The sequence below is a fragment of the Solanum pennellii genome, chromosome 10, assembly GCF_001406875.1.
Source record: "Solanum pennellii chromosome 10, SPENNV200".
NCBI lineage: Eukaryota > Viridiplantae > Streptophyta > Magnoliopsida > Solanales > Solanaceae > Solanum > Solanum pennellii.
The window spans coordinates 123,049-137,753 of NC_028646.1; the positions used below are offsets into that span (position 1 = coordinate 123,049).

General features: G+C 35.9%; 2 protein-coding genes across 2 annotated transcripts; one reads left to right on the top strand and one right to left on the bottom strand.

Moving 5' to 3' along the window:
- Nucleotides 1–1,081: 1,081 nt before the first annotated feature.
- LOC107002182 (oxygen-dependent coproporphyrinogen-III oxidase, chloroplastic) lies at nt 1,082–9,066 on the bottom strand. The gene is made up of 8 exons (XM_015200097.1): nt 8,422–9,066; nt 6,696–6,771; nt 4,012–4,106; nt 3,463–3,546; nt 2,154–2,241; nt 1,688–1,812; nt 1,492–1,590; nt 1,082–1,377 (listed from the first exon to the last, which is right to left on the bottom strand). The coding sequence occupies exons 1-8, from the start codon at nt 8,980–8,982 to the stop codon at nt 1,306–1,308; spliced, it is 1,200 nt and encodes a 399-aa protein (XP_015055583.1). The 5' UTR covers nt 8,983–9,066; the 3' UTR covers nt 1,082–1,305.
- A 626-nt stretch (nt 9,067–9,692) lies between these two features.
- LOC107002183 (probable 2-oxoglutarate-dependent dioxygenase ANS) lies at nt 9,693–13,759 on the top strand. Its single transcript, XM_015200098.2, has 3 exons — nt 9,693–10,308; nt 11,642–11,963; nt 13,355–13,759. The coding sequence occupies exons 1-3, from the start codon at nt 9,851–9,853 to the stop codon at nt 13,577–13,579; spliced, it is 1,005 nt and encodes a 334-aa protein (XP_015055584.1). The 5' UTR covers nt 9,693–9,850; the 3' UTR covers nt 13,580–13,759.
- The last annotated feature ends 946 nt before the right edge of the window (nt 13,760–14,705 follow it).

A 14,705-nucleotide genomic window follows, 5' to 3' on the forward strand; every position in this document is an offset into this window, starting at 1 on the left:
ACTTAATATTTCATAACTCTAATCACTTGTTATTAATAAGAAACGATCCCTCTAGCTTCTATGAATAGTGATAAAGTCTGTGAGTATAGATTCATCCAGCAATTACCAGCATACTTGTGACCAAATTAAAAATAAAACAAAAATAAGAAAATTAATAAATAAACCACGTGATTTACCATGATTAAGTAACGAATTACGGTGAGATAAAAAAATTGTGTGTAATGTATGTATTATGCACTCCCTCTACTCAAGTCTATATGTCCACATTAAATTTCACGTGCCCTCTTAAACAATAATGATTAGTATAAGTAATTTACCAATATTCATATTAACATATAATTCCAAGTCTTGAAAAATAAATAATTTTAATATTAAGGATAACAAAAGAACATAATTTTCTTTTTTGTCATTTTTCCACCAAAGATATTTGAGATTGATGCATGACAAGTGGAAAGGATGTTTAATTCCAGAGATAGCTAAACTGAACGTATTTAATTGGTCTTCAACACTCACTTATCCAAGTCTAATTTGAGCTGGAAGGAGGGTGAACCATTCCCTAACTTGGGGCTCGAACCTGAAACTTCCGATTAATGATGAAGTACTACTCTAAGACAACTCTTGTTGGTCCTGCCAAGCGCCTTTTGACTAACACAAGTTCAGACAGAATTTTCTCAGAACCCACTGCATCTAAACTCCGAATCCATGGGTGAACAAGCAGAGGCCTGTTCTGCAGTTGCTACTATCTATGCCTTTACATCCCGATAAAATTATCCTTACTAGTGGAAGTGTAAGGAGACTATATTGTCTAATATGAACAGTGTGAGGACAATACACGACTAAGGTTGTGGTAAGACACATTCACAAGTAATGTAAGTTGATTGAGGAGACAATATGTCTCTGGTCTATTCTAATATGTTCTCCTCAATCAGAGCTTCCAGATAGATATATTTTGCTTTCAAGTATTGAGATATCTGTAGTTTATGTTTAACTACATCACCAGTAGAGGCTACTAGGAATGAAGTTTGACACGACATGGGGATGGATATATACATATCATCGATAGTTTTTGGCATCAGACACGTCAAGATAACAAACTTTCCTCTCATCACATCATTAGGTTAAAAGCCTCAGTTTTAGTTAACATTATAAATTCTAACATATCCTACATCAACCATTTCCATCCTTCCTCAATCCCCTCAGGATGACCCCCAAAGGGAAGGGGCTAAACACCGGAAATCTAATCAAAGAAATGCAAAGACAACAAATATAGAAGACCAAAACAAGTAAACTTTACATGGATTGAAACTAACAGATCCATTCCTTAGGGTTGATACAAGCATCCAAGAGTTTCCATTCTTCAGACCCCTCTACTGGTTGCTGCATAGAATATACAATCATTTAGTTGGTATGAACTTTAGTTTATTTACTAATTGTTTTCTTCTTAAGAAGGATATCAGCAGAATGGATTACCAATGCAGAAAAGAAACTTACATGGTCGTACTCCCAACGTGCACTTAATGGAAGAGAAACAAGAATACTCTCAATCCTACCTCCTGTCTTGAGACCAAATGTAGTTCCACGGTCATAAACCTTCAAGTACAAAGCAAAAAAGAACCAAGTCAAAACAGTTGTTTCTTATTTTATATTATTGTTGGCAAATAAGAACTTAGGGAACAAAGTAATTCACCAAGTTGAATTCCACATAGCGCCCCCTCCGTAACTGTTGCCATGCCTTGTGTTCATCGGTGAATGGGGTATCCTTCCTCTTCTCTATGATAGGTACATATGCTGGAATGACGGAATTGGCACACTCTGCACTCAACAACAAATACATTAGGAGAGGGTATTTTATCCATTCCAACAATTGAAAAGTTAACTGTGCATTAACTGCCATCATCAGATTAAGCAAACAGTTTGATGTTTCTAATTATTCAGAAAAAGGAATGGAGTAAATCTAGTCTCCAGCTATTTAAGGTTCAAGTAAATTTTTCTACTTGGAAAAAGACCAGTCAACCAATGGAGAACTGAAACAGTGGACATTGTATTTCCCCATCTAGGATATGCATCTAAAGATGAGCATAATATAATCCCTGCTATAAACAAGCTTTCCAGAGAGATTCTAAATTTACAGGTGGTCTTTTCACACCATTTACCTGTAGAAAAGGAGAGAAGCATCTCCTGATCATAGTCGTTTAAATCGTCAAAAAAAATTCCTCCAAGACCTCGCCTCTCATCACGGTGCTGCAAAACAATGAGCTCAGTCAAAACATGATTGTGACATTACTTTAATTGGACAAAAAAGTAACAGGCAACCATGGAAGAGTAACCCCATTAAAAGCTTCTGGTACTTTATCACCACTTAATAACCAGAATGCAGCATTACAATTCTTCACAAGGACTGTAGTCCTCGCCATAAATTCCAGATATAGAATGTGAAAAAGGCAAGACTGCATACTGAGTGTTTCTACGATATTGCTTCCGCTCATGTTACAATAGATATAAAAAGAATGCATAATTACATTCTAGAAAAGGATCAAAAGCTCCCAGAAAACAGAAAAATTCAAAGCAATCATGGATCAAACTCAAACAAGTTAACCTAGCTAAAAGATGATGACAAAGTAGGGTCTGCCATTACCTCGACAGTTTCATTAAAGGATCAATTTGCTTAGAAATTTCTAGGGTTTGTAAATTTCCTGACACCCTCTGAATGCCTGATTTATCTTCAGGAAGATAGCAGCTTTCAGCAAAGGGGGGCAATTCACATGTGGGAATCGTATTAGGTGCTTAAGCAAGACTGCAATTAATATAGATATTTGATCCTTACAGCACGCCTCACGAGAAACCAAAGCTTGACGTACAATTTCCGGAATTAAATATAGAGAAATAAAACTGATCAGAGGCAAACACAAAAACCAAAGAGCACTAAGGTACACCTTAATGAGGAGAGATGCTTGGAGGATTTCGTGTAACTTGACACTATTATCCTTAGTGTCTGGTTCAATTTTTGGTTTATTCTAAAGTAAATAGTTTTTGAAAACTATTTTAGACATTGTGTTGGATTTTCTTTTCTTTTTTGGAATAAGCAGTTCTTTTCTGTTTTGGTTCTTCAAGGAACTCTTTGGTTCTGTTTCCAAACAAAGTTTAGTTATCAAATGAAACATGATTGATTTCAACTTTAAAGATTATTTCTATAATTTTTCCAATCCAAATGCCACAACTTAATACAGTTACATGTTAGACACAAAACAATGACTCTGATGCAGTTGGAATTGTAAAACTGTTTAAAATTCCCTAATGATGGTTCGATTACAGCATTTTCATGCTTAGTGGGTAAATCTCCACTCCAGATTCTTTAACAGTCTCTAGCACAATTACCCTATTATTCCAGTTTCTGACAGATTATGGGAATAGAATTTCATATGGAAAACAACTTCTATCTGCTAGTACATGAAACTCTAATACCTTTATATAGAAATAATCATCACACCACTTCTTGAAACGAGGGTAGAAACTAGCATCAAATTTGTCACAAGCACCTTTTTGCACCTGCAACGCAAACAGAGGGTTGCAATCAACTTTTGAAAAACCAAGAGAAAAGTCTGTGATAGAATATGAAGATCTTTCATTCTAGCCAAGCATACTGATGATGTTGAATAGTGGTGCTCAAAGAGCAGTAACTACTTTGCAGGGTGTAAGCGTGTGGAAAGACCAGAACAGGCAGGGAAGACTCCGCAAAAGATACGGATCCTTAGTAAGAGATGGCAGAAGAAATAAGGTCAGGTCAGATTGTAGGGCTTGACATACCCCAATGAATGAAGCACTTCCAGACTTTAGATTTGTTGCCAACCAGGAAAGGCCTGGGACTTTTCTGTCACTTTTGAGTAAATAAAGCAGCTTGTAAAAAAAATCTCTCAATGCTTTTCCATGGTAAATTTTCTAAATTAGCCATCAGAAATTTTGAACTAATGAAACAAAGATCTACAAAGGTGTAATTTTTTGGCATGCTTATACCGAGTGGAAGTGCTTCACATCCTCCTCGAAAATGTAAGCAGGTGTCAGATCAGTGCCACCTCCAAACCACCATTGCCTAGGTGCTCCTGGAGTATCTGCATTAATATTAACCACAAGTGACATATAATTAATATAGTTCAACTTAAATCAAGATGCAGATATTACAGACATGGACTTACCAAAGGTATACATTGGCAATCCTAGCTAACAACTTAAATACTGCTAGTCTCATTTCTGTTGCAGACCCATATTATGCATTAATAAACATAACCAGTGAAAAGATTCATAAAATGCAAGAAGCACACAAGACAATTGGGGAAAGAACACTAAATTCCAACGAAATATCTTAGTGATTTGGTGTATTTTCTATCTTAAAAAGGTAACAAATTTTTTGAGCAGCTCTTTTAAGAATTAGCACGTCTACCATAATATTCCCACTTTAAGCTCTTCTCAATCGTTTACTAGTGGTCTCATGCCAAAGCTTCCCCCACCACATAGCTCTTTTTCTGTCTCCATAGTGTGCTGCTTACTGATGCAATGCTCTGGACCATTACTGCCTACTACCCTAGCCTCTCTACAGGTGCAGCCACCCTCCGTTTATCTCTCTGCAGGCACAATAATCCTTCATATCTCCCTTTCAATGCTGCATGCATCATGCCTGAAGGCCTCCTTCACATCATTGCTTATCTAGTATAAAACCGCTTGAAGCTGTTGTTGCTTGGGTAAAGCTATGAACATCTTAGGCAAATCTTACATCAACAAAAAACATGGAGAGATGTTGAGTATATAAGGAAGCAAGCATTAGATCACAGTAATTCATTCTGAAGCCATGCAGGCAATTGTGTACTAGACTGTAAAAATTAGTGTCAGAGCCACCCCTTGTGTATCCTTGTATGTTGGTGGAGCAATCCCAGCGATGAGGCTGAGTCCATAAGGCAAATCCTATGTCGGAAAATGTAAAATAAAGTTGCTGGATGTATAAGGAAGCAAGCCTTAAGGTCTAGTGTCACGTTCTTAAGCTATATATGCTTAGATCCAATGTGGGTAATAATAGCACTGGTGAACTTGACACTCAGCCTCCAAAATGGTGGCTCAATCAAGCTTGAAATCAAATCCAGCCAAGCTAATAAGTAATGCTTGGTTTAGTAGCATTGAAATTTGCACTAAGTTTGGTTGCATCATAAACAATAGATTGGATTAGATCTTTTCGCCAATGACCAATTATATTAACCAATGAACAGAATAATAATGAGAGTCATCAAACTAGCGAATTAGCCAAAAATTACGCTCATGAAAATATAATATAAGTAAATAACTATGTTGTTTCTCTAACAACTTAATCTTTTAGATAAGGTGGTCACATGATTCAAGATAAGCAGAGCGTCCTTCGAGCCTCACCACCACTGACAATTAAAAAATTACTTTCAAGTGTTTGGCCCAACAAAAAGAATCAGGGTTGAATGTGAGGTAACTTGTTGCAGACTAACAGACCCAATATAAGTGAATAAACATGACATGTCTTCATTAATTTAAGCTTTTAGTTTGAGATACACAATTCAGCACTACTCATGTATAAATAGAAGTTCGGCAAACCCATGACACATTCCTCATCCTTCTTTACTCTTTCCTTTTCATCCTTTCCCCAAATCCCAGACTTCTGCCACTCGTACCACCACATTCATTTGGTACACCTCTTTTTTGCCCATCTCAAAATAAGCAATACCTATCTCCGCCCTCATCCACAATCCAAATGTGCACCATCCACCACTGTTCTGTTCTCTTATCCCTCCCTAGATAGCAATGACGTAATCTATTCTCGTTACTATCCTAACCAGAAATCTATCGTTCTACCCTCCTGTACACTCAACCCCGTGCCCACCTACCCCTTGAAGCCCCTGCATTCGTCAAGAGATCTATTTTCTTATTTATACCTGGCTGCAATCAACTATCTTCCCCATCCCCAACCATTAGTGTATCCTTCCATTCCCTGCACCCGACCCCCATGCACCACCACCACCACCATCCACGTTGCTACATTTACTTTCTGAATGAATCTTCTTCTTTTAGGTGCGCTACTTTTCTTACTTTTTCTGTCATTTGAGGTATTCTAATGACGGATGGAGATTAAGTTATATATAAAAAAAATTACTGATTGCACTACAAAGATTAAATTGTGCAAAAAGTGCTTTCATTTTATGAATAATGTTCTTGTGTTGTTGTTACCCAATAAATAGGAAAGTATTAGGATGGCATGTTACTCCATTTTAGAGAAATAACTACCCCAGAAAATGACAAGTTCATGGCCCAACAGAAAATAGGAAGCAAAGCAAAGCAAATATGATACACCTTGTAGTTGCATTAATTTTGATATCTACTCCAACAAGAATTACTCTGACTGTGAAGGAAAACTGCAAAATGTGCACATGTGATTTGCATTCGTCAACACTACTAATTTCTGTGAAAAGCAGGATAAGTGGATTCTCTAGTCTATGTCTATGACTGCAATACCTTTTTATTATTATTATTTTATTCCAAAATCTCAAAGAAAAGCACAATAGGTATCAAGAACACTATCTAGTCCAGCACAATCTCTTCTTTTCTCATAAACTCATAGTTTCTACTCCATTTACATCGAAAGCAGATCAGCACCACAGAAGAAAAACCAAAATTATGAAGGGGAATACCTTTAGGAGCATCAGTCTCGAAGTAGCGATAATTGAAATGTACAGTTGGTGCAAAGGGGTTTTTTGGATGTATAACCTGGTAAGAAATAAAACCTTTATCAGTGATGATAATGTTTGGCTAGTGGTTCAGTGACATATTCAAGTAAAATGGATCAAGATTTTCCCAGAGAATAATACTAAAAGAAGGTAGTTACTCTAGTAGTCTAGTCCATGCTGATTCTTAACTAAGCAAGTGGAATCAATTAACTACCCTCAACCTCAAACTAGCTGACGTCAGAGATATGAATCCCCTATATGTTCCACTCTAATCCGGCATTCATTATTACTGAAATTTTTAAGCTTTTGGGTGAATACTAGCGAGATGAGTGATAAATCATAACCGTAACTCTTAAGGGAAAATTTACTTGCCTCTTGAATCGATAGACACTAATCCCCAAAAAGATGTTGATAAACAAAAAGAAAAGGAAATTTTACATCGTTTGCCAACAGCAACCTTCTAAGTTCATAGGTGGAGTTCAAGTAAGCAAGTGGAAACAAAAAGGAAATAAAATCAAAACTACTAGTGCAATATACTTGTAGAATGCCATAATCTTCCGAAAGACATTCAAAAATCAACGTGAATCCCTTCGGATAACTTTTGGTTCTTAGCTAAGCAAGTGAAATTGATAAATTAAGCCTCAATTCAACCTAATTAGGTTAAGCATTTTTAATCTGTTTATATATTTCATTCTATTCGGGAATCCATTACTATGGGATTCATCGTAAATCAACTGGTACTTCATATGTATAGAGTTTATATAAGTGAGTGGAGACTGAAGGAAAACAAAAATAAAACTACCAAATGCAACATACATGAAGAATAATATATCCTTCATAAAGGCATCACAAAACCAACATAGATCCCTTTGAATTACCAAAATCTGAATGTGACTTAAAACTGTTTGTTTGATGGTCGTTACTTGTTGTATATTGCTGGTTTAAATAAAATTTTCTTTTGATTATTAGATCGGCAAATCCATCTTTAGGTAACAACGAAAAATCTCAGTTTGTGTGACGACTGATTTGGTGTATTTGCAACATCGTATTCATTAAAACAATCCAGTATATGATACAATACAATATGATACATTATGAAACAATATGTAACAACCATCCAAACAGAGGATAGCCAAAGTAAGAAATGTGGACCAAAGAAAGGTGGAAAGACTGGTTGAATTTTATGGCACCATAGATCACCACTATACAGGACCAAGGATGGAAATGCCACAACAAAGGCTTTTTCACAGTCAGCTCTACTTATACGAATTTGAATCGGATGGGGGTCTCAAATCAGTTTCTTAGCCTGGAAGCTTATATGAAAAGTGAAAATCCCCTACAAAGTTGCAGTCTTGATCTGGCTGGTAGTGAAAGAGGCTGCTCTAACTCAAGCGAATCTCATGAAGAGGGGCATACAGATGTGTCCAAGATGTTATTTTTGTGAGCAACAGGCAAAGAGAATTGACCATTTGTTTTTACAGTGTAAAGTGGTTAAGCAGGCGCCAGCTATGGAACCTGTTTACTAATTTCAGATGCATAAGGTGTACTATGTCTAAAAGGGCAGGTCAGGCTCTAGCAAGCTGGAACAATGAGGGTAGTGGTAGCACATACAAATACAGATGAAGAATTATCCCAGCCGTGATATAGTGGTAGCACATACAAAAGAAAGAATGAAATGTGAGAAGTTTACCGAGCTAACGCCAGCAGCAAAAAAGGGAATAGGACCAGGTTTAGTATTTCCATTATCAACTGGCCTAGCAGCTCGATAAGCTTCAGGAGGCATAACACCATAAACAACAGAAACATTAACACCAGCCTTCTCAAAAACATTCCCATCTTGCAATACCCTACTAATCCCACCACCCCCACCAGGCCTGGACCAAACATCTTCCTTGAATTTACCCCCTCCATCTACATCTTCCAAAGCAGCACAAACACTATCTTGAACCTCCCTAATCATCTTCTCAAAACGTGCTCTAACTGAATTCGACTCATCCCCCGATGACCCTTCATCAGATTCTCTTAGAAATGTATGTGGTCGTTCAGTTTCTGGGGTTTCCTTCTCAATCATCCTTGATGACACTTGAACTTTGATGGAGCAGTTGTTGTGTGTTGATTTTTTACTTGTTCTTCTGCATCCAATGGTAAGTGGAAGTGATGAAAGATTGGCTACTGATGAAGGAGAGGAATATCTGAGTGGGAAAGTGGAAGTGGAAGAGGATGAAGGAGAGGACAGAATTGCAGAAAACATTGTAGATGAAGAAAAATTGAGAGAAAAATGAGGAAGTAGTTGCTTATATTAGATTTACAAAGGGTATGACCAATGGGGAGATAAGAAATAGATTATTGGGATAAGAAAATACCTTACAAAGGGATACCCAACTTTGCTAGTATTATATTTGGATGGGAAATAAATTCTTTTTTAAGTATATATTTAAACTTTAATTAAAATTCTTGCCTACTATTATATTGATGTTATAATTTGTCAAATAGTAAAATTTATAATTAGCTTTTTTTTTACTTGCACTAAGCATATCGAGCTTGATTTTTACTTTATCAAAAAAAATAGCTTTAATTTTTTTTTTAATTAGCTATATTAGTTGCTCTATAAATCAAGTGACAAACACATTCACATTCACAAAGAAGTGATTCCAATTCTCATTTATAAGATTATTATATAAATCACAATCTCACTTCAAGAAGAATAGAATATCATATGTTTTTTAAAAAATAATTTAGATATAAATGAGTGATAATTTATGCAAATAGTTGGACATTATTTTCTTACTAATACACTACACTTGCAAGTGTCATCTTGTATACCTTTGTATCAACATTATTATTTTTGCAATAAGAAATAACTCAATGGAGTTCTTTTGCCCTTGACCTAAAAGTTTGTGGGCTAAATTGTAACCAAAAGAAAATAATGGACCTTTTCATAAAAGTGATTTTCTCGGGAAAGTGTACAAAATTTGACGTGATTAATTCCAGATTCAAGCTCAATCCTCCACCGCGCACGGCCGTTCCCGGTGACCGTCTCACCTCAATCACCAGTCCTCAACCACTGAATTTCAATATTCCGATCATTCCTAACTTTTACGATTTGTCACTAAAAACTCATGGAGGCTCTGAGAGTACAGTTATTGGCTGAAAAAAGTGAGATCTCAGTACCATCACAGTACGTACAACCACCGGAAACCAGACCACAAATAGAAAAAACTAACGTAAAATCAGCAGTACCGGTAATCGATCTCAGTTCACGAACGAACCTCCTGGATGAACTGAAGAAAGCTTGCAGAGAATGGGGAGTATTTCAAGTGATAAACCATAAGGTTCCGATTAGTTTGTTGGATGATATAATGCGTGTTGGTCGCACCTTTTTTGGAGGTTGCGAAATGGAAGAGAAGCTTAAGTATTCTTGCGATTCTGCTTCTCCTGCTTCTGAAGGATATGGCAGTCGCATGCTTGTAGCATCAAATGAAACGGTTTTGGATTGGAGGGATTATTTTGATCACCACACCTTGCCTTTATCTCGTCGCAATCCTTCTCATTGGCCCGACTCTCCGGCTGATTACAGGTTCTTCCCCTAACTAATACAAATACTCCCTCATTTTCATATTAACTGGCCTCTGTTGACCTGACATATAAATTCTCTTGCTTTGCTAATATGAACAAGTAAAATAACATCTATATTTGAGGTGCTGGCCCAGACACTAGTGTTATAAAAAAAACACTTTTCTTTTAAGTTGAAGATTGCTTAACTTCATCAAATAGCTCATGATGGCTTTTACTCTCACAGGCTTTACGATTTAGCATTAGCATAGAATACTAAAATAATGCAAGTGCAAAGATTGTACAAATTTTGGAGGTTTCAAGTTTTCTTATTTGATTAGTAGGGAGAAACTCGAGTCCTTTTACTAGTCTTTAGCGTCTCTGTTAAGAGTCTGTAATGGTCATTTTATGTTTTTACGACTGCTTTTCTGGAATGTTCACTTCTTTTTTCTTTTTTTTTTTTGTTAACACAACATTATATAATAACTCCATTACCGCGAATTGAAAGGTAACTGATAATTTCTCGGAATTACTGCAGTGCTAAAATGTCTCTGACTCTGTGTATAAGTGTTAATAAAATCTTTTACAAGAAACTAATTGAAGACACAGTGATTGGAAGTTGTTCAGGACATGAGTATCAATTATTTCCTTTCTAAGCCTGTTTCATGCATAAAGCTCGCCTAAGTTATTAACAAAGTAAAACCTCTTAATTCCAACAATTTCCAACCCCTATGAGCACTGATCTGCATTTTCTTGACCCTAATGCTGCTGCACACTTTGTCCCAAATCACCATCATCAGGCTGCTTCAGTGTACTCATGTTCCTACATTTTCCCTCACCAAACTAAATACAAGTGAAGAATCTACTGTTTTTCATTCATAGAAGAAGTTTGTGTACAGATTAGACTTTAGAGCAATATTAAGCTAAAATTTGCAATAAATGGCCCCTAAGAAAGTACTTGCTTGGAGTTAGTTCTTGAGACAGAGTTACAGCCACATCAACTGAGACGTCTAAATTAAGAGAAGAAAACAAAATTGAAAAGGCCAAAGGACAAGAAATAAAAAGAGGCAAAACAGTTGAATCCTACCTTGTCATCCTTACATGGATCTTTCACTTGGCTTGATATACCCGTGCTGAAAGGATGTGACTTTGGTATGAGTAGGTTTTGTGGATTCTCCAAAATACACTAAAAATTAGTAAAAGAAAAACTACACATATCTAATGCGGATGTTTACACACCTGTGTGAGATATGTACTAATAAACTTCTGCATTGAGTGTCCATCTGTTCAGGGGTTTCCTAATTCATCTTTTTCCTGATTATCACTTAAATTTGACTGACAATGTCAATTTGTTGCAGAAAAGTTGTGGCAGAATACAGCGATCACATGAAAGCTCTTGCACAGGAACTTCTTGGTTTAGTCTCTGAGAGTCTAGACTTGACATGTCAGTGCATAGAAAATGTTGTTGGGGAGTTTTACCAAAATATCACTATTAGTTACTATCCACCCTGCCCTCAACCGGAGCTTACTCTTGGACTGCAATCACATTCTGACTTTGGTGTTATTACACTTCTCATCCAAGATGACGTGGGGGGTCTTGAGGTTTTCAATAATGGAGAATGGGTTTCTGTTAATCCAATGTCAAATGCTATCTGTGTGATCTTAGCAGACCAAACTGAGGTACTGTTTCTCGCTATGGTTACTGATTAATTCATGCTTCTTGCATGCCATGTTTTGCTTTAAAATTTCAAAATACTACTATCATACTGAAAAACTCGCTTTAGTTGTTGATCAAGGAAGAAAAAGTTGTACATATGAAGCTGAAATTATTTTCAATTATCGTGTATAAGTGAATCTGTTAATGTGTGTGCTAGTGTTGTATGTGACTTTGTGGTTCTGTTTCAATCACTTCCACCCTGCTGCACCCCAACCATGTGACAAGCTGGTTAAGGGGGTAACCCTAATCCAGTTGACTTTTAAATTGAGAAATTTATGGTCCTGGACCAGGATTCGGAGGAAAGGTATGGGTACCTGATGCTTAAGGGATCACTAATAAAGGAACATGTTTGTTGAACAAATGCTTTCCATTCTGTTGTATCTGTTAACCCTATTCCAGTTGACTTTCCTATTGAGAATTTCATGGCCCTGGACCAAAATCCTGAGGAAAGGGGTGGGTATCTGTACCACTTTTTAAGCAACATTTTATAAATGTCTGTTAGTAACTGTGCTAATGTTTCTTAATCCCAAGTGGTCATGTTTGTTGAATTTGGCCTTGGAGAAAAGCTAGAAAATTTACAATTCCTCAGTTTGCTTTCTATTTTATTGCATCTGCTAGCATATTGTTGGCCCTATTTTTTCCTTTAGTGGGGTGGGGGGTTCATTTTGTTTGTTTCATGTGTAAGTTTTAGGACTTCTGAAGTTTCTAGAGAGGATTGAGAGGATCAGACCTGGTAAGTGTCGAATTGAAGAGGAGACGAATTGACCGGCCTTTTTTTCTTTCACACAAAATATATCCTTTAAACACTGATTGAAAGGGATGAGGGCTGAATTATAAGCAACTAAACATCTAATAATATATAAAATACCCCATGTCTCCACACCCAAGCCCAGTCGTTCAAAACTCTTCTGCAAACTATTATTCCCAGGCCTCTCGTTTCCTCTTCTCTTTTGTTGTTGCGATTTTCATCTTTCTTCTACCATGTGAACTTGATTGATGACATTATTACTTTGATCACTTCAACAAATTCCGTCAGGTTTTAGTTCTTTTGAACTGATAGAGGGTTTTTGCCTAGAAACAAAGCGACAGTTTTTGCCTCCCACAAAGGACCATCCTTTGCTATAGAAAATTTATATCCGTGTTAGAAAATGTTCTTCCTTTCCAAGTCAAATGTGTTATTTTACACCTATCTTCCCTAGACTCTCTACACCCATCCTCCTCAAACTCTACTTGTGGAACTATATTGGGTATGTTGTTGTTTAGTGAGGGGTGTGTTTGATATTCTTTCAAGTATCTCAATATATGTTGTATTTTCGTGTTAGTACCGTTTTGAATGAACACTATTTTCCTGCAGATCATAACTAATGGCGAGTACAAAAGTGCTCAACACCGGGCAGTGACTAATGCTGGAAGATCCCGACTCTCAGTTGCCACATTCCATGACCCTGCCAAAACCAGGCAAATTTCTCCAGCCTTCCATCCGCCTCGATATCGTCCGGTGATTTATGGCGACCATGTCTCCTCATGGTACACTAAAGGGCCAGAAGGGAAGAGGAACCTTGATGCACTTCTACTTTAATTGTTAACTCTCTTTCTGCAATTATTCATTCAAAATGTAGAAAAGAGTGATCTCTTACTTTGACCAACATTTATGAAGATAGTTAGATCAAGATGGGCTAAACACCTCAACTTAACACAACTTTTGTTCATTTTTCTCTAAAGATATCAATAAATATTCACAAACAAGTTTTCTTCCCTATTACCCTACAATTTATGTAGTCCAAAATGGTTTTAAGAAAAGCTTTTTGTATATATTATCGTAATTAAACATCTCTATGCAGCCCCATGCGGCGTGAATTTTTGAGCACTTTCCCTTTTTATTGGGCCTTACGTAGCGCGAATTTAAATTAGTCAGGCCTTGATGCAATTATGGATAAAAAATAAATAATATATATTCAAATTTAGTATGTTTAGTATATTGCTATTTGTGTGTCATTTTTGTTTTTTGAATTCAAATTATATAAATTTTATTTGACATTTTATAATATATTTTTTATCCAATTGATATGACTAAAAAAATATGTAACTTATAGTATTTTTTATATAGTTTTTAAATATATAAATTTTAAAATTTATAATAGTAATTTCATTTAATCAAATTTAACTTCAAAGATTAGTTAAATTAACTCTCATGAAGTAAAAAATATCATATAATTTAAAACGTAAAAAATAAATTTTATTAAATGTACTTTGGAGTAAGATGCAAAATGTCATAAAATATGTCTTTGGTACTTTAATCTTTATATATGAGATAGTATACAGATAACGATTAAAAAAGACATTTAAAAGGCGCCAAACAAATTGTGTAGGTGCAAGTAGTTCAGATTTCATTAGAAGTTTGGGTAGTAATAAATTGTGTTTGGATTATTTTGGGTCAATTTTGAATCTAACTTTTGTCATGGATTGTGCTCAAGCTCTTTTTTTTCTTTCTTTTTAAGCGGATTGTGCTTAAACTCAACTTATCTATCAAATAGATTTTTGAGTAAATAACACTTTTTTTTTTTTGCGAGCTAGTGATATAACAAATACTATCATGATTTGCACCTAGAATGCATATATATGACACGTTCAAATACATGTATCTCAGATACCTATTAGCCAAACATACATATATATATATATATATATATATATATATATATATA